Here is a 25,714-nt window from a genome sequence, read left to right on the forward strand (position 1 = left end):
TAAAAAAAATTAAAAAAAAAAAAAGAAAGGTCAGGATCAGAGTAAGCTTTGGATTTAGCAATTACAAAATTTTGTGTCCTTGGCAAGAATAATGTTGGCAAATTGGTGGAACCAAAGTGGAAGTATAGTAGGTAAAGAAGTGATTATAATATACCGTGAATAATGGCAGTCAGATTATCTTAGTGTTGGTGAAGAAAATTAAAATATGGAAAAGGAGAAGGACAGAATGAATTCTGTGGTGTTGAATTGGAATTGAACCACCAGTGTGCTTTATGGTTTTTAATACACATAGATACAGAAATAGATCTAGTTGTAATGCAGCTGTTCATCTATGCATGTTATATGCATATACATATGTGTGTAGGTGTATATACATACGTCTATTTCATAGTTCTGTGATGCTCTATGGGCAGCAAGCACAATAAACACCCAGATCTTGGTTCCTAAATGACATTCTTCACTAAAAGAAACATACCTTGGAGGTATGACTGATTTCAGGACTAGGGCAAGGAGTAAGATAAGCCAGGAATATCTTGACTTCTGCTGGCCAAATCTGGAAAATCTAGCATTAAAATAAAGTATCATAATAAAAGATGATAACCCTTTGCAAAATATAGGAATCTTTAAGTCCACACAGATAGATATAAACAAACGGAAGAGAAGAGAAAGGTCATCTTTACAATAATAATAAATATAGGAGAACTGGTAGAATTAGGGGGAAAAAGAGTATTTGGCCACCACTTGTCTGGAGTCATCAGTGGATTCCAAAACTAGCAGAAGAAAGTTTGAAGAGTAAAAAGATATTTATATATAGTTTCAAAGTGTCTCCCTGCTAGATATCTATTAGTACGATAGGAAAAAAATAGTAACTTTATTATGGAGAAGCCTAGCAAATGGGATCTTTTTTTTTTTTTAATGTTTTTTATTTATTTCTAGGAGAGAGAAAGAGTGTGAGCAGGGGAGGGTCAAAGAGAGAGGGAGTCACAGTCTCTGAAACAGGCTCCAGGCTCTGAGCTGGCAGTCAGCACAGAGCCCGACGCAGGGCTCGGACCCACGAACCGCGAGATCATGACCCAAGCGAAAGTCGGATGCTTAACCCACTAAGCCACCCAGGCGCCCCAAGGATCCTACTTTTGAAGCTTACATTTTTCTACTTTATGGAAGGCTTTCTTGGTGGAACAAGGGGTTTTGTCAGTGAATTTGTACTTTTCCTTTGCTTTTCTGCCTCTCTCCATAGTTTGATAATTAATGATATATATATATATATATATATATTTAATGTTTTAGATAGAGAGAGACAGAGCATGAGTGAGGGAAGGGCAGAGAGAGACACAGAATCCAAAGTAGGCTCCAGGCTCTGAGCTGTTAGCACAGAGGCAGAGGCGGGGCTCACACTCAGGAACCACGAGATGATGACCTGAGCCAAAGTCGGTCGCTTAACCAACTGAGCAACCCAGGTGCCCTGATAATTAATCATATATTAAAGAATCATATGTATTATCAAAAGTTGCTATTTATAAGGATGGTTTTATAACATGACTAATCATGCCATATCATTTAGTCATGATGTTCTTGAGACGGTGAAGTGAATTAGTGGAACTTGATGGTTGTCAAGTAACTAAGCAGTTTAGGAGGAGTGTTGCCTGCAAGAAAGAATAGTCTATTTGCTTCTAAGAAAGCAGGAAGCATTTTTAACAAACTACATGGCTGAGCCTTCTGTGCTCATCACCATTTGACAATCATTTCTCAAAGTAATATCAGGGAGTAATAGCATGAGTGATCCCCCAAAATCATTTATACGTTATAAGACAGAGCCTCTAAACATTTATGCTGAAATGGCTTATTAGAGGTACTCAAACTTGATCTTATTTTGTTTCTGCCATTTGGGATACAGACTTATCTTTCTAATAATGTGTTGCTTACGCTAATGTTAAAATGGAAGTATTGTGTTCACTTCCTTCACTTACTAGTTGCTTGGCCTTGGGAAAGTGATTTAGTATTTTCAGAGCCGTGGTTTCTTCAACTATAGAACAGAGATCAAAATATCTTTATGATTTGTTGTAGGTAATTAGAAGATAAGGAGTTTCAGATTCAATAAATACTATCTTTTATCTTTTCCCCTTGATGTTACATTAGAGATTCAAGAACTTAAGTGGCAAAGCATGTGTCTTGAAATGACCTACCATAATTTGTTGATCTCCATTCGGTTTTCCTACTACCCAGAACACTTCTAGGATCAATAAATGATGAAAGGTAGGACACAGAGAAGATAATTTTCATGCTGATAAGTTATATAGATGTGTAGCAATTATTTTTGAATTCTAATTTGAAATCCTAATTATGTTCGCTCTCTGGGCCAGCTCTGATTTGCCGATCCCTCACTGACATTGAGGAGAACCCCAGCATTATATATTAGAAAGCTTTCATATAGCACTTTATATTAAATTAAATCAGACAAGGTAATATTTTGGAAGGTCCTTTATAAACATATTGTTAAAAAATATTTTGGCAGGGTGCCTGGGTGGCTTAGTCAGTTAAGGGTCCGACTCTTGATTTAGCTGGGATCATGAGGTTCTGTGCTGACAGTGTGGAGCTTGCTTGAGATCCTCTCTCTCCCTCTCTCTCTGCCCCACCCCTCCTCGCTCACTCTCTCTCAAAAATAAATAAATAAATGAAACATTTAAAAATTTAAAAAAAATTTTGGTTACTCATTTAACAGAACTGCCTGAATTGAAAAGGTGAGGAAACTGAGGCTCCAGTGCTTTTAAGTAACTAGCACAGCCTGATGGGCACTCACTGTACTCACTGCATGATTTTCTTTCTATCCAGTTGTTGACATAATTCAGTAAGCCCCATTTAGATTGGACTGCCAGGCAAGGAGCATCTGCCCATTTCTAAGAACCTTTTCAGTGAGCTCTGATGATTTCTTTGGGCCCTGTGGTTTTTTTGCAGAAATCTTTTACCATCCAGTATTTCTTTCTTTGAACATTGTGCTTACATTAAGGCATCCAAGATAAGAAGAAGGAGAAAAAAAAAGCAGGGCTCAACATAAAAGAACTGTAGTTCTGTCAACTTTCAGCTCCTATAGTCAGGCAGTGTGGATGAAGAGAAATAGAGATTGGCTTGAGGAACCCATCAATGACAGAGACAGATATCCCCACTCAGAGCCATGTATAGGGAGTACAGACTTGTTTTCCATTTTTAAATAAAGCAGTGATATATACATAGGGAAGCTGAAGTGTGCTAAGGCCCTGTTTGTTAAAAAGGATCGGGAATACTGATTAATTTCAGACTGATTTAGAAGAAACATGAATTTGAGTCTGTATGTTAAAAGAAAGAATACAAGAAAAGAAACACATAGAGGGGTGCCTTGGTGGCTCAGTTGGATAAATGTCTGAATTTGGCTCAGGTCATGATGTCACAGTTCATGGGTTCGAGCCTAGTGTCCAGCTCTGTGCTGACAGCTCAGAGCCTGGAGCCTGCTTCAGATACTGTGCCTCCCTCTCTCTCTGCTCCTCCCCAGCTCGCACTCTGTCTCCCTCTCTCCCCAAAATAAATTAAAACATTAAAAAAAGAAGCACATACAGATTAATAGAATATACAACTTCCAAGCATGGGAAAAATAAAAGGAATAAAGAAAATTCCACCAATCTAAATATGTGGACAGAGATAAAAGATATGTATATTATAGCAAGTAAAAAACAAAATAATATGGAAGAAATAAGTTTGAGTAGTTACAATAAATGCAAATAAATTAAGCTCACTCATTAAGAGACTCTTAGATTGGATTTAAAAGTTTTCAGCTTTGCTATTTACAAAAACCATACTTAAAATGTCTCAGAAAGGTTGAAAACAAAGGAATGGAAAAAGATACACCAGGCAAATACCAACAAAAGAAAAATTGTGAGGCAACATTAATGTCAGACAAAATATTTTTAAGGCAATTTAGTAATAGACACTTCACACTGATGAAAGGAAGAAAAGGTTCCATGAGACTATCAGCCGTGAACCTATGCCATAACAATGTAGTCTTGAAATATATAAAACAAAAAGCAATGGATTATAAGGAGAAATTGACAATCTCTAACAATAAAGGGAGATTTTTTAAACACCTTTGTCAGAAAATGGTTAAGGAAAATAGATTGAAAAATGGAAAAGTGTACAAATATGAAAGATTTAAGATCTAAATGAGATGGAAGGGAGAGAATATTTAATGCCAAATTCTTGGTGACAAAAAAATGCATTTTTAGTTCAAATGTGACTTTTGTTTCATTCCTCAAATTTCTAAGCTAGGAAAAATTCAAAGATAGATGCTACATTTAACAGGGAGATTCTTAAATTACTTCCAAAAGACTAGAAAGTCCACAAACGTAAGGGAACAGGAAAAAACATTCCACCTTTTGATAACTACCAGAAAAAACTGCTTTGGTCTGCAGTGTGACATTGATAACAATACCTAAATCTGAAAGTGTTGATTTCTATTGCAGTCTCAAAACCATCATTTGAAAACAGTGAAATTTTCTGTCAACATTTATAATATTATCATGTAATTACATATCATAAATATATAATATATGTAACTATATATCATGTAACAGTAATATATTTTTATAATATAGTTTATAATACCATAGCACTTAAAACCCTACGAGAGTGGTACCCTTGGGAATATAAGAGTAGATACAGAAAAAAACTCTAATAGGCCTCTCTGTGCCTTCTAGGACTGAATTATTACATTTGAAATTACCATTTGGGGCTTACATTTAAAAAGTTTTAAAACGTATATAACACTTAAGAATAAGCAAGGCAAGGGCACCCGGATGTCTCAGTCGGTTGAATGTCTGACCCTTAATTTCAGCTCAGGTCATGATCTCATGGTTTGTGAGATGGAGTCCTGTGTCTGGCTCTGCGCTGAGCATGGAGCCTGCTTGGGATTCTCTGTCTGTCTCTCTCTCCCTCTCTCTCTGTCTCTGTGTCTCTCTGCCCCTCTCCTGCTCGCACATGCATGCTCTCTCTCTCAAAATAAAGAAATAAAACATTACCAAAAAATCAGCATGTCATAACAAACACATTCAGATAAATACTGTCCTCCAGAATTACCTGTGAGTAAGTTGACACTAATACGACTCAAGATAACCATATTTTGTCAATTTTAAGAGGTACAGTTTTTTATATTTTAACATCTCTGAAATTGAAATGAGTCTTACTCAACAGTTGACGGTGTTTTACAATCCCCTTCGGCCAGGTGGCAGTTGTGACATCATAGTTGTTCCTGTATGCACATGTAATATCAAAATATCTAGGATCAAAACTTGCATAATAGGTGGCTTGAGTGAAAACCCTGAGACAACAGGGCGTCTCTTTAACTCCTAGAAACCATTGGTTGTAGGGAGAGAATGGTGGAGATGGTTAACCAGCTCTAGTTACTGATTATGCAGAAATGAGAGACAAAAGGATGCTAGTTTACACATTTGCAAAGCTGACTTGAAAGCATATAGCTAAATGGCTTTTAATTCCCTTAATGAGTTCTTTTGCTGTATTTAATCTTACATCCCAAGGGTACCACTCTCCTGAGGTTTTAAGTGTTATGTTACTGTAAGCTGTATTATAGTCACATATTATTAGAGATCGTATAATATATGGTTATATATTATATATTTATCATGTGAAGGTATATGATAATATATTTATCATGTAAAGCTATATGATAATATCATAAATGTTGGCCTCAAAACTCATTGCTGTTCACCATGGTTTTGATACTGCATCAACAGTGCTCCTGGTGGCACAGATGACATCAAAAAATTTGAGTTGAAAATTGGATTCTGAATAGTTTTTTCCTAAGCTATGCATGTTTGATTAAAATCTGTCTGCATTGAAAAGAGCTCTTTCCAAAAGTATAAAAAAACTTTGATAAGAAGGAATTGTGACAGGCTGGTCTTTTTTTTTCTTACTGGTACATAAAGTAATGGGGCTCTTAACTTTGATGAAATATTTCTTGAAACTGATTTCTTAGAATTGCCTTTCAGAGCTATTGTTTAAAAACTGATCTTTAGACACATCCCGTTTTATAAATCTTGACTTGGATAGAATTATAAGTACACAGTGATTTTTCCCTTAACATTTTAAAGATATTCCATCATCTTCTAGCATTTATTGTTGCTAATGAAGAGCCTTCTGTCACCTTGGTTGTTACTCCTTATGAGATAAAACTGTTTTTATCTCTCTGGGAATGTTCAGATTTTTTTTCCCTCTGTACTTAATATTCTAGTATTTGAGTATATTGTATATAAAGAGTTGTGTGTGTGCGCACGCACGTGCCCGTGTGTGTGGTGGTGGTGGTGGTGGTGATGGGGAGGGGTTGCCTGCTTGCACTTGGTAGCCTTTTTTTTTTTAATTAAAAAAATGTTTTTCTTTATTTCTGAGAGAGAGAGAGAGAGACAGAGTGAGCAGGGGAGGGTCAGAGAGAGAGGGAGACACAGAATCTGAAGCAGGCTCCAGGCTCTGAGCTAGCTGTCAGCACAGAGCTTGACGCGGGGCTCGAACCCATCAACCGTGAGATCATGACCAGAGCCAAAGTCAGATGCTTAACTGACTGAGCCACCCAGGCACCCCACTGGGTAGCCTTTTTAATATGAGGACTCATTTTTCCTCAGTTCTAGCTAACTCCTTTATTATTTCTGAGTATTATCTCTGCTGCTCTATTTTCTCCTTCTGATATTCCTTCTGGATATATATTGAAACTTTTCTTTTGTTCTCCCTGTATTCTGGCAGATCTCTTCTCTTCTCTTTTCCAGTTCATTGATTTTTTTTTTTTTTTTATCAATTGTGTCTAGTCTCTCTCTGGAGCCTTTTAATTTCTAATAGTGATATCCATTTCTTGGATTCTCTTTGGTTCTTTTTCACATTCACTTGTTTGTTTTATGGATGTTATTTCTTTCTTGAGGCCTTTAAACACATTAAACACATACTTTAATGTGGCATTCACATTGCTCTATTACCTCTAATTCCTTGAGTGAGAATTCTCTCATTTTGTCAGGTCTATAGACTGCTTACTTGGATGTTTTCTAATTCTTGTCTATGGGTTTATTTTCTGGGGGCTTTTTCTGACCCTGCATGACTTAGGAAGTAGAGGCACCTCTGTTCCCTGAGGTCATGAGCCACTTACTTGGGCCCTGAAGGTTTCATTAACTCCTAACCAGTTTTTATGTTAGCATTTTAGCTTGCAGTTTCTACTCCATAAAGGTGAATTTTAGCCATCTATGCATATCTTCTTTACCAGCTTGGGGTTTCTGCATGTTTCCATCACCTTTTCCGTTTCTTTAAATCTCTTTCCCAGATTCAAGCTTCACTAGGCCTCTGTTGACTGGGGAGCCTTACTCTGGTGGCTTCAGATCATACCCATAATCCAGCATATTTCCAGCTGTTAAGGCACATATCTCATTCAGGTCTCCCCCTTGGGCTAATGAAGCAACTTCAGCTTCTGCTTATATAAAAGAGTTCCTTCTCTGTCTGGCACCTGAAAAATTGCTTTCTTTCTTCCAAAACTCTGCTTTGTACTTTTGAAGTGTTTTTATGAAGTACCTTTTAAGTGATATTCTGGGAGTTTGGAGTATGAGAGAGTGATTCCAGTATGGCTTCTATCCACCGTCTTGAATTGAAGGTCTCATTGATTTCTAAAGTTGCTTTTCTTCCATTCCTCTCTTACCCCTATTTAGGGTTTGGAGTCAGAAGTGGGTTTAATTCTGGAGGAACCGGTACCAGTACAGGTAGGTTCACTTTGGGCTCTGCAAAGACAATAACCACCACTTCAGCTATAGGGTTTACTTTCTCTACATCTGGTCCAAGGAGTTTTAAATTTGGGACTCCATCCCAAGCAGTTATAAATAAGGACATCTTCTACTGGCCTGTTCAGCAATGCCGCTCCAGCTCCACAGACTAAAGGATTCAGCTTTGGAATACCAGTTGTGTCAACTCCTGCCCCAGAAGGAACTGAGTTTTTCTGTAGGGTAAGAGCAATACTGTTTGATTCTTTTAATGGCTACAAAGGCAATCATCTCTCAAAGACACGCTTGGCATTTAGACTATGGAAAGGCTAAAGAAATGGTATGGCATTTCTAAGTCAACTATTTGGAATTCTGCCACTCATTCCCAAGACTTCCCAATTTATACGTCTTATAAATTGAAGCCATCTGAGATTTAAGGTATAAGGCACATTGAACTCTGATTTGTGATTTTCCTTCATTTTATGTGAGCCACAGGAGGAGTAGTCACTGAGTTTTGCACATATATCATCTTGAAATTAGGCTGCTTGCTTATTAAGTCTCTCTCTCTCTCTGTCTCAAATCAATCTCAAAATCAATCTTTTTTAAAAAAATTTTATATTTATATATTTATTCTTGAGAGAGAGAGAGATGAGAATGAGCTGGGGAGGCGCAGAGAGAGAGAGAGATCTTTATCTATTGATCATTGTAGTGACCTTGAATATTCATTCTTCCCTCCTGCATTTCAGAATTTTAAAGGGAGCACTCTTTTAATGCCTGTCTATGTCAGTCCAGGTGGATCCAGCCATTTCTTTCAGTAGCACGTGGTGATCCAATGAAAGCTGGAGTATTCTCTCTAGAATTCTCCCTAATTCTGTTAGTTGTCTAGTACCTTGTAATATTTGGTTATCTTTCCTTCTGTATTGAGCTGAAAATGCATAGAACAAAATCTCGTAAACTGTTCATACTTGAAACTCAGTTTGATTGGAGCTATGTTATCTAGCTATCATTTAATGTGCCAGAGAACTATTATGAGATTTTTCCCCCTTTTTCTGTTTAGAATAAATGCACCAAAATTAAACTTGGGCAACACCTGCTTTCACACAACCTGCAGGTGATTACAGGGGCTTTGGGGCTGGGTACCAGCACTCTTACTAATTTAACAAGCAGTGTCCCTTCACACTGGGTGACAATATCCAGCCTTTTGCTTTTGGCTCTGCTCCCACCTCTGCGACTCAGTCTGCAACTGCCACAGGGCTCTTGTTCCTCAGTGGAAGGAAGTACACCTCAGACTGTGAGGGTCAGTTTTGGTACTGTCTCTGCAATGGGGAATGCAGCTCAACCAATAGCGTTTGCAGGGTTACCCTTCATGCCTGCTGCTCAGCATCTAGTGCAACAATTGCTACACAACCAACTGTTCCTCAGCCTTAGTGGAGAGTCCACAGGGAAGGTTTGAACTCTGCTCTCCAACCGAGAAGCATAGTATTCAGGATTGACTTTGAGGGGCACTTGGGTGGCTCAGTTAGTTAAGTATCTGACACTTGATTTTGGCTCAGGTCATAGTTCGTGAGATCGAGCCCCACGATCGAGCTTGGGATCCTCTGTCTTCCCCTCTTTCTCTGCCTCTCCCCAGCTCATTCTCTCTCTCTCAAAAATAAACAAACATTTTTTTTTTAAAGGTTGATTTTTGAGATTCTTTTTTTAAATGTTTATTTATTTTTGAGAGAGACACAGAGCATGAGCAGGGAAGAAGCAGAGAGAGAGAGAGCGAGAGAGAGAGGGAGACACAGAATCTGAAGCAGGCTCCAGGCTCTGAGCTGTCAGCACAGAGCCCGGTATGGGGCTCAGACCCACAAGCTGTGAGATCATGACCTGAGTCAGATTCGGACCCTTAACCAACTGAACCACGCAGGCACCCCGAGATTGTTTTTTGATTGGTTCAAATCCAAATATGACTCACTTCTCTTGCTGGAGTTTAGTGTTATTGATGAATGTGATAGAAATTAAATCCAAACTGCTCCTTCTGGTGTTGCAGTTTTAGATTTAGAACCAAGGAATGTTTGTTTTGGAAAATGTTACAACCTTCTGGGAACCAGTAGTCTAGACAAATCTACATTTAGTAGTGAGAATTATACTGAAATGTTGTGATCAGTTGTTTAATGTTTGTGTTTAGCAAGTATATTCTTATTTGCAATCCGTTGATATGTTATTTCCCATTTTGAAAATAAAACTTCTGAAATGAAACTTCTCAAGAGGCACTAAAGAACAGGAAAGAAAATGCCTTTGGAGTGACATGAAAGTTTAGAGAATATTAAAATAATAATGCACTACGTCAGTTCTATGGCATGGTTGGGGAATGACAAAATATTTTGGCTGGTAGAAACATCTTACATGTATGGATTACCAGTTTCCAAATAATTAAGATTCAGTAAAATACATTTAACCTTTATTGAACATTAATGAGAAAGCATTTAGGGTCTTGCTAAACCAAAATGCAGTTAATAAGGAGTTCTGGTTTATAAGCCATATAAACTTGGTTTTATCGTAAATGTCTTAGATATTTGAGAACTTGGGAAATACAGAGTGAGATAGTAATACATTTTACTTTATAGTACATTTTATTAAATTAGATATTCATAGTAATAATCTCAGAGCTTTAGGGGACAGCCAAAAAGGAAATCTATTTTTAAAATTATAGATAATATAGAAATAACTTATTTTTAATTTGTAGTAGTGATAATACCAATTTTTATTGGTTGGTATGGCATGGTAGGGCATAAAGAGATGAGGTAGAACATTAAAATAATTATGGTGCTAGGATATTTGGCCACTACCTTGGGAGACATCATTAATTGTATACAGATGAGTTTTTGGCATTAGAAATAATACATATCTGTCATTTTAAAAATGTATGAAATAAATGTTTTGAGTCTTGGCTCTGTTCATTACTAGTTCTGTGATCTTGGGTAAGTTATTTTAACTTCTCTCTGATTGGTTTGCTCATCTATAAGTGCTCAGCACTTACCTCATAGGGTTGTTGTCGGGATTCAAGTAGTCCATATAGGTGAAATGCCTAGAACTTTGACATGTAACAGGCACTCAAAGGTTAATATCACTGTTGTTTTTATGAAAATCTGCATTTTGTTGGCTATTATCCTTTTTGTCTGTTTTTTTTTAATTTGCTTGCTTAACAGTGGACATATCAGCATTATCTTGATTTACATTTCTTTAATTACTAACAAGGATGACTTCTTTTTGAACTATTTATTGAGTAATTGCAATTGTGTGTGTGTGTGTGTGTGTGTGTGTATGAGAATAAATTCATTGTTTGTGCCTTTTGCTCAGTTTTCTAATATGGTATTTATCTTTTTCTTGTTGATAATGTAGTTGCGGTATCTTAACACTTTGATATTTGTATAAGAAGTATTTCTCCTAATTTTTTCTAAGTGCCTTATAGATATAAAAAGATTTTATTTCTTTAAGCATTTTATTTTGCCATAATTGTAGATTCTCATGAGGTTGTAAGGAGTCATAGAGATTCCACATACCCATTGTCCATTTTCTCCTAGTGGTAACGTCTTGCATAGCTATCATACATTATCACAACCAGGATGTTGATATTGAGAGTCAAGGTATAGACTAATCCTGTCACTATAAGGATCCTTCATTTTGCCCTTTCAGAAAAACTGTTACTGTAATTTTGTCATTTCATAAATGGTATATAAATAGAATCATATGATGAAATACTTTAGGAATGGCTCTTTTCACCCAGCATGATTTTCCATAGATTCACCCAGATTGGTGTGTGTATCAGTTATTTTTATTGTTGCATCGTATTCCATTGTATGGACATACCACAGTTTGTGTAACTGTTTGCCCATGGATGGATATGTGTTATTTTTGCTTTTGGGCAGCAATGAGTAAAGCTGCTTTGAACATTTTATGTATAGGTTTTTTTGTGAACATAAGTCTTCATTTCTCTTGGCTAAATGCCCAGGAGTACAATCGCTGGATCATATGGTAGTTGTATATTCAATCTTAAAAGAAAATGCCAAACTGTTTTCCAGAATGGCCATACCATTTTACATGCCCCTCAGCAAGTATGTGTGATCCAGTTTCTCTGCCCTTCACTATCAATTGGTATTCTTGCTATTTTTCATTTTAGCTAGTCTTGCAAATAGTGATATCATATTGTGGTTTTAATTTATATTTCCCTAAGGGCTAATGATGTTGAACATCTTTTCCTGTGCTTATTTGTCATCTGTATATACAATCTGTTCATGTCTTTTATAGTCTGAAAAAAAAGCATTCAAAAATAGTAATGTATTATATGGGTCCTTTTTTACATAGGGCTTTGGGAAAACCAGTGGATAATAGGGTTTTACAAAAGACAGAAGTGTTGTTCACCTGGCATTTTTTTCCTCATTGCTAGATTTATACCTGAGTATTTCTCTTTTTTAAAGTGATTGTAAATAGTACTGTATTTTTAATTTTTAATTTCATATTGACTTGTTTATTGATGGTATAGAGAAATACAATTGATTTCGTATGTTTATCTTGTATCCTCTGACCTTGCTGAACTCACTTATTCTAGGAAGTTTTTTTGTAGATTTCTTAGGATTTTCTACATAGACAGTCATGTCATCTGAAAATAGGGACAGTTTCATTTCTTCCTTTCCTATCTATATTTTTTCACCTTTGCTTTAGTATAGTAGCCAGAGTTCTAGTATTACATTGGATAAGACTCAGGGAGAAACATTTAGTTTTTCACTAAGAATGGTGTTAGCTGTAGTTTTTTGTAGATGCCCTTCCTCAAGTTGAAGATGTTCCCATCTATCCCTATTTTTTTGAGACTTTTACCATAACTGGGTGTTGATTTTGTAAATGCTTTTTCTTCATTAGTTGATGTGGTCATGTGGATCACATTGATTGATTTTTAAACTATACCAACTTTGCATCCTTGGGATAATCCCACTTGGTCATGGTCTATAATCCTTTCATATGTTGTTGAATTCTATTTACTTATATTTTGTTGATGTTTTCAATTCTTTTGTTCATATTGATAAGAGATATTGGCGTGCCGTTTTCTTTTTTTGTATTGTCTGTCCGGTTTTGGTCAGGGTATGATCCTGGCTTCATCAATTATGTTGGGAAGTGTTTCTCCTCTTTTATTTTCTGAAAGAAATTCTTTTTTAAACATTTGGTAGAATGGAGATTTGTTTTTTAGGAGTTTCAAAATTATGAATTCCAAATTATCTATTTCATATTAGTGATTTGTGGTAATTTGTTTTGAGTTGGTCCATTTCTTTGAAATTTTCAAACTTGTGGGCATAGTCCACATGCTGTGTCATGATATGCTATTTCACTACTGCTATTGGTAATTTGTATCTTCTCTGCTTTCTTTTTCAACCTTTTTTTTAAAAATAAGTTTACTTATTTATTTTGAGAGAGAGAGAGAGCACAAGCTGGGGAGGAACAGAGAGAGAGAATCCCAAGCAGGTCCCGAGCTGTCAGTGCAGAGCCTGATGCGGGGTTCAAACTCAAAAACCATGAGATCATGACCTGAACTGAAATGAAGAGTCAGACAGACGCTTAACCAACTGAGCTATAGGTGCCCCTCTTTTTAAATCTTAGTAGAGGTTTGTTAATTTTATTGATGTTTCAGGAATCAACTCTTTGTATCATTGATTTTTTTTCTATTTTTGTTTTCTATTTCATTGATTTTTGCTCTTTATTATTTCTTCCTTCTTCTTGCTTTGGGTTTATTTTGCTCTTTTACTAGGTTTTCAAGTGGGAACATGGATGATTGATTAGAAACTTTTCTTCTGATTTTAATTTTTAAAATTGAAATATAATTGACATATTAGTATGTCAGGTATACAACATAATGATTTGCTATTTGTACATACTGTGAAATGATCACCACAATAAGTCTAATTAACTTCCCTTGCCACCCAGTTATAATTTTTTTCTTATGATGAGAACTTTTAAGATTAATTTACTCCCTTAGCAACTTTCAAATATATAATACAGTATTAACTATAGTTACCATGCTGTACATCTTTTCTAATGTGTATATTTACTGCTATAAATTTCCCTGCTAGCACTACTTTAACTACATCCTACAAATTTTGGTAGGGTGTATTTTCATTTTTATTTACTTTGGTGTAATTCTTATTTTTCTTGAGACTTCCATTTTGACCCATGAGTTATTTCACTGTGTTTAGTTTCCAAAGGTTTGGAGATTTTCCTGTTGTTGTTTTTTTTTTATTTCTGGTTCCATACCATTGTAGTTGGAGAATATACTGTATCATCTTCATTCTTTTGAATTAGTTGAAGTTTGTTTTATGGCCCCAAACAAAATCTATCTTGGTAGATGTTCCAGGGGCACTTGAAAAGAACATGTGTTTTGCTTTGTTGGGTGAAGTGTTCTATAAAGGACAATTGGATTCTGATGGTTAATAATTTTGATGAGTTCTGTATCCTTGCTGATTTTCTGTCTAGTTGTTCTATCAATTGGTAAGTTGGAGTTTTTAACTGGGATAGTGGATTTGGCTATTTCTCCTTTCACTTTTATCAGTTTTTGATTCACGTATTTTGAAGCTCTGTTGTTTAGTACATATATATGATTGCTAAGACTTATTGGGGGATTGGCCCTTTATGTAACATCATTATGTAATTATGCCCTTCTGGTAATTTTTTTCCTCTAAAGTCTACTTTATTTGGTAACAATATGTGCATTCGTACTTAATGTTGTATAGTATCCATCTTTTTATTCTCAACTTGCCTTATCATTATCTTTGAAGTGAGTTTCTTATAGACGACATATAGGTTGGTCATGGTTTTTTAATACACCCTGTCAATCTCACTTTTAATCGACTTATTTAGACTATTTACATTTTCCATAATTATTGCTATGTTGGGTCTAAGTCTGCCATTTTAGTTCTTGTTTTGTTTATATTTTCTTTCTTTTTTCTGTTTCCTGCCTTCCTATTGATTACTTGAACATGTTTTAGAATTCCATTTTGGTTTAAACTATCTTTGTAATGTTTTGTTTTATTTTATTTTTGAGAGAGAGAGAGAGACAGAGCGTGAGCTGGGGAGGGGCAGAGAGAGAGGGAGACACAGAATCCGAAGCAGGCTCCAGGCTCTGAGCTGTCAGCACAGAGCCCAACTTGGGGCTCGAACTCACGAACTGTGAGATCATGACCTGAGCCAAATTCGGACACTTAATCATCTGAGCCACCCAGGCGCCCCAACTATAGTATTTTTGAGAGTACCTTTTTGTATAGTTATTTTAGTGGTTGCTCTATGTGGTACATATACATATAACAGTCTAACTGTTATATTACCTGTTTGAGGTATAGAAACCTTTCTCCCTGTGTGTCCCTTAATGCACCCCTATTTGTAATGTAATCGTCTTAAATTATTCTGTGTACATACATTTAGAACCACATCAGGCTGGGTTATAATTTTTCTTTAGCCATCAAACATAATTTTTAAAACTTAAGACAAACAGGAAAACCTATTGTATTTGCCCATAGTTTTGCTTTCCTATTTGTTGTTTCTTCCTTCCAGAAGTTCCAAGATTCCTTCTGTTGCCATTTTCTTTCTGTTTAGAGGACTTCCTGTAGCTGTTCATTTAAGGTGGTCTGTTGGCAACAAATTCTCTTGAGTTTTCCTCTCAAAATCTCCATTTCCTCTTCATTCCTGGAGGGTATTTTCACTAGCTATAAGATTCTGGGTTGGCAGTTCTTTTCTTTCAGCACTTGAAAAATACAGTGATACTTCTCTCTTGCCTCCATGGTTGCTGATGAGAAATCTGTCATTTAAATAGTTTTCCCCCTATAAATTAGATGCTGGGTTTCTCTTGCTGCTTTCAAGAGTGTTTTTGTCTTTAATTTTCTGAAGTTTAGTGATTATATATGTCTTGGTGTAGGCTTCTATTGTCCTAGCTGCCATTTCACTGATTCCTGTGTCTATCTGCTCTTTTCTACTCCCAAATCCTTCCACTTAATTTTGCATTTTGGTCATTGTCTCTTTCAGTTCTCAAGTTTTCATTTGGTTCTTTTTTATATCTTCTATTTCTTTGCTGAAATTTTATTTTCATTTCTTTTTCTTGGGTAAGACTATTTTTTTCTCATGTTTCAAGTGTGTTTGTAATTTCTTGTTGATGCATTTTTATCATGGATGCTTTCAAATCTTTGACAGTTAATTCTAATGTTTCTGTCATGTTGCTAGTGTCATTTTTCCTTCGGCTTGAGACCTTCCTGGTTCTTGGTAGGATGAGTGTTTAATTGAAACCTGGACATTTTCCTATTATGAGACTCTGAATCTGACTTAAGGCTTTTTTTTTTCTTTGCTTTAGCTGGTTTTATTTGACATTGCTCTAGCAGGGGCTTAGAGAGGAGTGCTGCTCCATTACCATAAGGTGGGAGTAGAACTTCATTTCCCCCCTTGGTCTCCATTGCTGCCCAAGCCAAGGGTCTCCTAGTGGAAGATCGTGCCATGTCCCTGTGAGGAGAGGGTTAACAAACTGCTGGCAGGGATGAAGAACATGGCTCCCTCCTTGACCTTCTCTGATCCCATTCCAGCAGGGGTATTGGGATACCTCATTATAGTCTTCCATGGGTAGAAACTTAGGCTCCTCACTTAGTATTTGCTAGGATAAGTAGGAAGTAGGGCCACAGTTTTTTATGTGGCGTTTGGTTATACTAGAGTGGTTAGTCTAAAGGATTTCTGTCTTATTAGTCTGCCCCTTTCCTTGTCTTTTGTCTACAGAGAAGGCTTTTATTGGGGGCTTTTATGCACGGAGTGGGGAGTGGTCTATATCCACTGATATTTCTGGGCTGCTAGCCTATTCAACTCCAAGCCTGTAAAATACAAAGCAAAAGGAAAACCTTTGGAACCCACCATCATATCATTCCTTGGGTCTCAAGATCCTTATCTGGTTTGCCTTCTTCTCACCACTTTTTAGGGTCTTCTTATGTTTGCTTTATATATAATATTTTAGTTGACTAAGGGGTTTTTTCTTGAGTAGGGAAAAGGACATCATCCCATTTTCCTGGAAAGGAAGTCCTGAAGAACTTAATTTTTACCTAAAATTTGTATGGAACCACAAAAGACCCTGAATAGCCAAAGTAATATTGAAGAAGAAAACCAGAATAGGAGACATTACAATCCCAGACTTTAGCCTCTACTACAAAGCTGGAATCATCAAGACAGTATGGTATTGGCACAAAGACAGACACAAAGACCAATGGAATAGAATAGAGAACCGAAGAATTTAATTTTTATATTGTCACATCTCTTATTCTTCTGAGTTTCTCTCTCTGGAGAAATAGGCCTTTTCTGTCTGAAGATTCTTAATTCTTTTGGTACTTTTATTACAGTTTATATTTTTAGGAATATTATTTTTTTCCTAAGTGATTAGTGAGTTCATCCATTATATTTTATTAAATAGCCATTCTTTTTTCTAATGATTTGAGATGCTGTCTTCCACATACAGCAAATTATTATATATGATTAGTTCTGCTTCTGGACTATCTATTCTGTTCTAATGATTTACCCTTCATTGTTCTAATATCAGCATTTTAGTTATTGTAGCATGGCCCGCTCTCTTGTAGTGTAAGTCCACCTTTCCCAATTCTGTTGAAAACATTCTTGGCTATTTTCTATGGCCAACAACTTGTTAAAATAGTTGGCATTTTCTTATGTTCTTAAATATCAAGGAATTAAGGCTGATTTGGGTATCCTTATAGCAAATCAGGATAGAGAAAATTATATTGAACCCTTCCTCTAGTCCAGTGGTTCTCAGCTGGAGATGATCTTGCCCCCTCTCCTAGGGGATATTTGGCAATGTCTGAAGACATTTTTGGTTGTTGAGGCTGGGGAGGTACTACTGGCATCTAGTAGGTAGAGCCCAGGGACGCTGCTTTTGACTTTGAAAATAAAACAGCCAGTTATTTTGCTAGTAAAATGGGTTTGTTTGAATAGCAGAGGAATTGCAATTTGGGACAACCAAGCTATGGCAACCCCACAGGCAAGTCTGGAGAACAAGGGAGAAGAAAGCTCTTTTTAGAGAAAAGGGGGGAGTTGGGAGGGGCTGTTGTAAACAAGTAGTCCATTGCAGTAAATTGGGTGTTTGAAGTGTAGTGTCTTTTCTTTGGCTGTGTTGTGACTGTCTCTCATTGGCTGGGCTGTTGCCAGGCAAGGAGAAAAATCTTCCTTATGCGATGGGGGGGGGGGGGGGGGGGGGAGTGGGTGGGGGGGGGGGGGTAAAATAGTCTTTTTCCTCTTGGGCCAACAAAGGGCTGCAAGTGGTATGGTGTGAGAGCTCCCTCTTCTGGCCTCCCAACCCCATTTTAAATGAGGTTACTTTATTCAGAGTCACACTGCAAAATATCCTGCAGTGCTCATAAAAGAAAAGCTTGTGTTCCTTACAGTCAATACTTCTGACACCAAATATGGGGGGTGGTGTTCTTCCCACACCAACCAGTTCTCCAACTCTCTGGATACCACTTGGGTTTCCTACATTCAGTTATGATCCTCATTACCTGGAGTTACCACAGGTTGAACATTTTAAGCTCTCAGCCCCACCAGACTGACCACTACTTCAGATAGCAACTATGAGTCCCTCGTTGTCATGTGCACTTCTGACCTACTGCCTAGAAGTTGGGGGTTCCCATGACTCCCTCCTTGGGTTGATAATTTGCTAGAACAGCTCACAGAATGCTGGAAAACACTTTATTTACAGTTACTGGTTTATTATAAATGATACAACTTAGGAACAGCCAAATAGAAGAGATGCATATGGTAAGGTATGGGGAGGGGAGATCTTCCTTGTCCTCTTCGGTGTTGTCACCCTTTTAGCAACCTCCATGTGTTCACCAACACAGAAGCTTTCCATACCCCTTCATTTAGGGTTTCTATGGAGGGTCTATTATGTAGGTGTGATTGATTCAATCATCAGCCAATGGTGATTGAACTCCATCTTCAGCCCCTCCCATTTCCAGAGGTGAGAGGGTGGGGTAAAAGTTCTAACCCTGGAATCACTTGGTTGTTTCCTCTGGTAACCAGCTCCTTACCCTTTTTTCTTTAAATAAGTTTTTTTTTTTAATGTTTTATTTATTTCTGAGAGAGAGAGAAGCAGCATGAGCAGGGGAAAGTCAGAAAGAGAGGGAGACACAGGCTCCAAAGCAGGCTCCAGGCTGTCAGCACAGAGCTGAACATAGGGCTTGAACCCACGAACCATGAGATCATGACCTGAGCCAGAGTCAGACACTCAACCAACTGAGCCACCCAGGCCTCCTACCAGATACTTATCCTTAAGGGCTCTTTAAAGTTCACCTCATTAATGTAAATCAAGTGTAGTTGTATAGGCCTGGTAATAACCAGGGGCTCCTTTTACCTGTATTGCTTCTGGAGCTATTTCATGAACTGGGGATAAAAACGAAATATTATAACAAAAGATGTTTCTATCACTTTTATCACATAGGAAATTACAAGGGTTTTAGGATCTGTCCAGGAAAGGGGACACAGAACAAATGTAAGTTTCTCTTGTTTTTAATGTTTATTTATTTATTTTGACAGAGCAAGCACTTGAGTGGCGTGGGGGGAGGGGGCCGGTTGCAGCTGCACAGAGAGGAAGAGAAAGAGAATCCCAAGCAGGCTCTGTGCTGCACAGATGCAGAGCTCGGACTGTGAGATCATGATCTTAGCTGAAATCAAGAGTTGGACGCTCAACTGACTTAGCCACCCAGGCACCTCTGTACGTTTCTTATTATATCCCAGCATGGGCTGGTCCTCCACAAGGAAGAGTAACCTGTCCCCAAATGTCAGTGATGCTATGTTGAAAAACCCTGCTCTAGTTCAATGATTAGGAAAATAAGACTGTCTCTTAAATCCTTTTTTATTTTAGAGTAGGACTCATTTAACTTAAAAGAAAATTAGATGGTATTTGCTTCCTTAGTTACTTCTGGGTATGTGATTTAAGGTCAGGCCCTGAAATTATGCCAGTACCCGAGACAAATGATCAGTATTTTAAAATACTGGCATAAATCAAGTGCAATTTAGATTAGCACTAGAGAAGGCTCAGTAATATGGCCAGGTGTAAATACAAAACTCAGTAGTGTTCCCATGTTTAAGCAATAGTAGTTGGTAATATATATAATGGGAAAAGGTCCCATTAACAATTTCAACCAAAGTCAAAATGCCTAGCAATAAACTTTTGAAATGTGCATGACCTATTTGAAGATAACTCCAAAGTTCTACCAAGGACTATAATAAAAGACATGAATAAGTGAAGAGACCCACTGAACACGCAGACTCGATATATATGAATGTCATTTATCTCCAAACTAACCTGCACATTTAATGTAATTCTTAAAAAACGACCATGGGAATTGTTAAAAAACAAAACTCAACTGAGTAAAATTTGAAGAGCTAATTGGCATTTTAAGCGATTCATGAATTGGGCAGCATCCCATCTAGCAAGTAGAGAGATTTTCCAAGAAATTGTACAAAATGGAAGGTTTTTATGGGAAGGAGAGTGGGGCAAGAAGTTATTAGCAAAAGAAAAGAAAGGATTGTTTCTGGCTGGATGTCTTCTGGCTGGAAGGGAACAGCAGGTTTTTTTTTTCTTTTTTTTTAATCATGCAGATTACCTCCCTAGTGCTGATCAGGAAATTTCAGATTGAGTTTTAAAAGGTCACCTTTCTGGAATAGGTTGAAACTATAATTAAGTTGTGGTTTCCTGTGGTGGGGGACAAATGACTCCCAATTTGGGGCTTTTTTTTTTTTTAAATAGAAATTTGGACCCAGGGAAAGGAAAGAGGGACTTGACTAGAGTCTGAAGTTTAAATGGGGGAATAAATGCATGAGACTAGTCAGGTCTTTTGTTTTTTAAGGAAAAGTAATGATGGAGTACTTGCAGGAAAACACATGAAAATCTATGTTGTTTATTTTCTTCCTGTAAGTTTAAAACATTGTGTAATATGAAAGCACATGACTTCTAGTGGTATAATAATTGAAATTTTCTTATGGAACAGTGTGATAGAAAAATAAGTGAAAAAGCTTAACGTATAGAAATAAACCTGGGTCTATAAAGATGACATTTCAAATCTGTGGGGAGAGAGGATGGGGTAGTGAGTAAATGAATTGCAGTAGCTTGACTAGCCAGGTGATTTGGGGGATTTTTTGCCAAAAAAGATTGTGAAAAAGAAAACCACAGGTCCAAAATGGTATCACTTAAGTCAAGGCCCCAGATCAATAAACCCGGGCTTAATACTTAATCTAACTGCAGTTTCAGCCTCCCCCAGAAAAGTTAAATCTTAACTGGTCACTCAGGAATTTTCTGATAAGCACTAATGAGGTTATCTGTCACATGGGCCCTCTGCATCACCCAAAAGAAGATGAGGTCATCTGCATAATAAGATCCCCTGCCCTTCCCCCCTAAGGGAATGGGATCCTGCTGGAAACAGTTCTTTCTTTTGCTTATAATTTTCTTGCCCCACCATTCTTTGTATAAAAAACAAAGAAACTTTTTTTGTACAGTTCCTATGAGCTAGCAAGGACACTGCCTGATTCATGAATCATTTAGTAAAGCCAGTTAGATCTTCAGATTTACTCTGTTGAATTTTGTTTTTTTAAAACAAGATCAACCAAAAGAAATACTAGGTAAATTAAAGATAGAAAATGAAATCATAAACATTTAAAAAACAGGTAAATATGAAAATATGTAAACAGTATTTCTTGGGTTAGGGAAAGGACTTTTATTTATGTATAATTTAAAAATATGTAGTATATTCAGGCAAATGGTTCAAAAAGAAGACTATAATAGTAGTCCCTCATCTACCCTGTATTGCCCCTTCCCCCTCCACTCCCTGGATTCAGCTGACCACTGTAATTGTGTATATCCTTTCAGAGTTTATTCACGGATTTGCTAGCAAATAAAAAAATATATTCTTAGCCCTCTACCTTTATTTTTTTCTACACAAATGATAGCATACACAGTGTTCTTTGCCTTCTGTTTTAAACTTACAAACTTTATACACTTACTTCAAACATTTTGGAGATCTTTTCATATCAATCAGTACATGGATAGCCCCCTCGGTATTTTTTTAAGTTTTTAAAATTTATTTTGAGAGAGAGAAAGTGCACACACACCTGTTGGGGAGGGGCAGAGAGCGAGCGAGAGAATCCCAAGCAGGTTCTGTGCTGTCAGTACAGAGCAGAACGTGGGGCTCAAACTCACAAACCATGAGATCAGGCCCTGAGCAGAAACCAAGTGTCGTATGTTTAACTGACTGAGCAACCCAGGGGCCCCTCCCTCAGTATTTTTTGTAGCATCATAGAATTCCATGGTCTAGATGTGCTAAAATTTATCTAGTCCCTTGCTGATGGGCATTTAGGTTGTTTCTTCATTTGCTAATACAGTGATGAAATGACTGTCATTTTACATGTCATTTTACTGGTGTGCAAGTACATCTTTGCAGATAAATTTTCAGAAGAAGTATTATCGGTTCAAAAGATAAATTCATTTGGAATTTTAAAAACATTGGCTCCTTGTTGGGGCGCCTGGGTGTCTCAGTCGGCTAGGCATATGACTTCAGCTCAGGTCGTGATCTTCAGTTCAGTTAGTGAGTTCGAGCCCTATGTTGGAGCCTTCGTGTTCTATGTTTCCCTTTCTCTCTGCTGCTCCCCTGCTTGCGCTTTGTCTCTCTGTGTCTCTCAAAAATAAATAAATAAATAAACAAACAAACAAACAAACGTACCTTAAAAAAAATAAAAACAAAAAAGCATCGGCCACTTGTTTTCTATAGGGGTTATACCAATTTACAATCCCATTAGGAACCTCACAGGCGGCTTATTTGTCCACAGTGTCCTTAACAGAGGTATTACCTGGTTGTTTTTTTTTTTTATGTCTTCCCATCTGTTTGGTGAAATTGTTCCCAATATAGTTATAATTTGTGATTTTTCTCCTAAAAATGAGGTTGAACACCTTTTATATGTTTAAGAGGAAAAGCCTTTTGAAGCATAATATGGAAACATAAACCATAAAGGAAAAAATGATGGAAAGATTTGACTGCATAAAAAAACAAAAACAAAATCAAAAATCAAATGACAAACTGGGGCTGGGAAATTTTTGCGACATTTGACTAAATAGACTTGATACACACGTCAATAATAAGACAGTACTCTAATGAGAAAATGAGCAGATGACATGAATGGGCAATTTCGAATGAGGAAATTAAGACATTAAGCTCATAATAAAACTTTAGCCTCACCTGTCAGTAATGAATTATAAATATTAAAACACCTTTGCAGTAAAATTGATAATCTCTTTAAAGGTATACTACATGCATGCTTCTTCTGAATGAAACATAGGGATATTCCACAATATACATTTTAAATAGTCAAAGATAATGTGCTAATGTTCCCAGTTCCTTCCCAGCACCTCCCTGTCCTCTTCATCCTCAAAGGCCTAGATCTTTTGGATAGTAGGATCTTATGCTAGCTATATATTGCCATGAATTATTCAACAGTTGGATGTAGGCAGCAACAGATTCGAGTGCAATTACTTATTGAGTACTTTCTCATTTTGAAGAGTAAATAGAATGTGTGTCATTATATATTGGAATCTGGAAAAAGTGGGTTCAGTTTAGCAGAAACTTTCATTGAGCACTTACTACCATGCGCCATGTACAGTGATCTAGAATGAGGATGAAAAAGATAAACTTCGTTTTTGGTTAACCAATGAATTTCATTTGTGTCTTTATGTACTTAATTTCTTTACCCTTATTTTTATATGCTTTTTTATTTGAAATTTTATTTTATTTATTCTTTTATTTGAAATTTTAAAGCAAGAGGCAAGTAATCTGTTTTCTGATACTATCTCAGACTTCTGTTTATTATTTTTTTCAGAGTTTTATGATGTAGTTGACATACTGTGTAATTTACTCATTTAAAATGTACAAATAGTTGCCTTTTAGTATATTTACTGAGTTGTGCAGTCATTACCACAGTCAATTTTAGAATATTTTCATCACCCTTTAAAGAAACTCCATACCCATGAGCAGTCACTGTCCATTCCTCCCTTCCACCAGTCCCTGACAACCACTTACCTGCTTTCAGGCTCCAGATTCCCCAATTCTGGACATATCATATAAAAAGAATCATAAACTATGTGATCTTTAGTGATTAGCTTCTTTTTTACTCAGTGTACATTTTTAAGGGCTCATCCATGGTTTTAGCACGTATCAGTGCTGCTTTTCCTTTTTATGGCCAAATAAAATTCCATTGTATGGATGTACCACATTTTATTCATCAGTTTGTCAGTTGATGTTCATTTGCCTTGTTTCTGCCTTCTGCCTATTATGAATAATGCTGCTATGAACATTCACATTCATGTTTTTGTGTGGATATATGTTTTCATTTCTCTTGTGTAGATACCTAGGAGTGGAATTACTGGGTCATATGGTAAATCTATGCCTAACATATTGAAGAAGTCCCAGGCAGCTTTCCAGAGCGGCTGTACCATTTTACATTCCCACCAGCATCGCATGAGGTTTCCAATTTCTCCTCATCCTCACCAATACTTGAAATTACCTGACTTTTTGATTTATAGCCCTTTTTGTCAGTTTGAAGTGGAATCTCATTGAGGTTTGATTTTCAGTTTCCTAAGGATTAATAACTGAATTTATTTTCATATGTTAGATGGCCATTTGGATTAGCAGCTTTGTATCTTTCTGACCATTCTTTTATAGTCACATCTCCCTTTGCCCACAGCCTGGAAATAATCTCCACCTTTAAGGATTTATGTCATTAGATTTTGCTTACCTGGATATCCAGGATAATCTCCCTATCTCAGGGTACTAAACCTTAATCATATCTGTAAAGGCCTTTTTGTCAAGTAAGGTAGTATGTTTGCAGACCCTGAGTATTAGGATGTGGCTATCTTTGGGGACCATATTTCTGTCTACTACATCATCTTAACAATACTAAATCTTCTGATCTACAAACATGAGATCTTTCCACTTAATCTTCCATTAAAGATGTCTTTAATTTCTTACAATGATGATTTATCTTTTCCTGGGTATAAGTCTTACACTTCTTTTGTTAGATTTGTTTCTAAGTATTTTTTGAGTGATTATAAGTGGAATGATATTCTTAATTTCATTTGTGGATTGTTCATTGCTGGTATATAGAATTGGAATTCATTTTTCTTTTCTTTTAATTTTTTTAATGTTTATTTATTTTTGAGAAAGAGACAGAGCATACACGGGGTAGGGCAGAGAGAGAGGGAGACACAGAATCCAAAGCAGGCTCCAAGCTCTGAGCTGTCCACATAGAGCCTGACATGGGGGTCGAACTCACGAACTATGAGATCATGACGTGAGTCTACGGCCATACCACCCTGAACGCGCCCGATCTCGTCTGATCTCAGAAGCTAAGCAGGGTCGGGCCTGGTTAGTACTTGGATGGGAGATCACCTGAGCCAAAGTCGGATGCTTAACTGACTGAGCCACCCAGGTGCCCCTGTAATTCATTTTTCTCTGTTGATATTGAACCCTGCAAATTTGCTGAACTTGTTTATTGTTCTAATAGATTATTTTGTGGCTCCCTTAGAAATTTCTGTAATCATGGTAATGTCACCTATGAATAGTAACAGGTCTATTTCTTCTTTTTCAATCTGGATGCCATTTTTTTGTTTTCTTGCCTAATTGTCCTGGCTAGAACTTCCAATGTATAGTTGGTAAGAGCAGACATCTTTAGTTTGTTCTTCATGATAATGGTCAAGTATGCTGTCTTTCACCATTAAATATGATGTGAGCTGTGGGTTTTTCATAAATGCCCTTTATCATGTTGAAGAAATTCCCTTCTCTTCCTAGTTTGTTGAACCTTTTTCATCATGAAGCTGTGTTTGATTTTCTCAAATGCTTTTTTTGCTT

At 36.8% G+C, this 25,714-nt stretch overlaps 1 protein-coding gene across 1 annotated transcript in view; it reads left to right on the forward strand.

Annotated features, from left to right (window-relative positions):
* NUP62CL (nucleoporin 62 C-terminal like) overlaps positions 1-25,714 on the forward strand; it is a 77,551-nt gene that overhangs the window by 6,376 nt on the left and 45,461 nt on the right. Inside the window, exon 3 of the mRNA XM_039233540.1 lies at positions 7,719-7,769. Within this exon, the coding sequence (XP_039089471.1) occupies positions 7,719-7,769 (51 nt within the window). The remainder of the gene's footprint in view (positions 1-7,718; positions 7,770-25,714) is intronic.

This window comes from Hyaena hyaena, unplaced genomic scaffold (genome assembly GCF_003009895.1).
Source record: "Hyaena hyaena isolate Hyena2069 unplaced genomic scaffold, ASM300989v1 scaffold_77, whole genome shotgun sequence".
Lineage (NCBI taxonomy): Eukaryota > Metazoa > Chordata > Mammalia > Carnivora > Hyaenidae > Hyaena > Hyaena hyaena.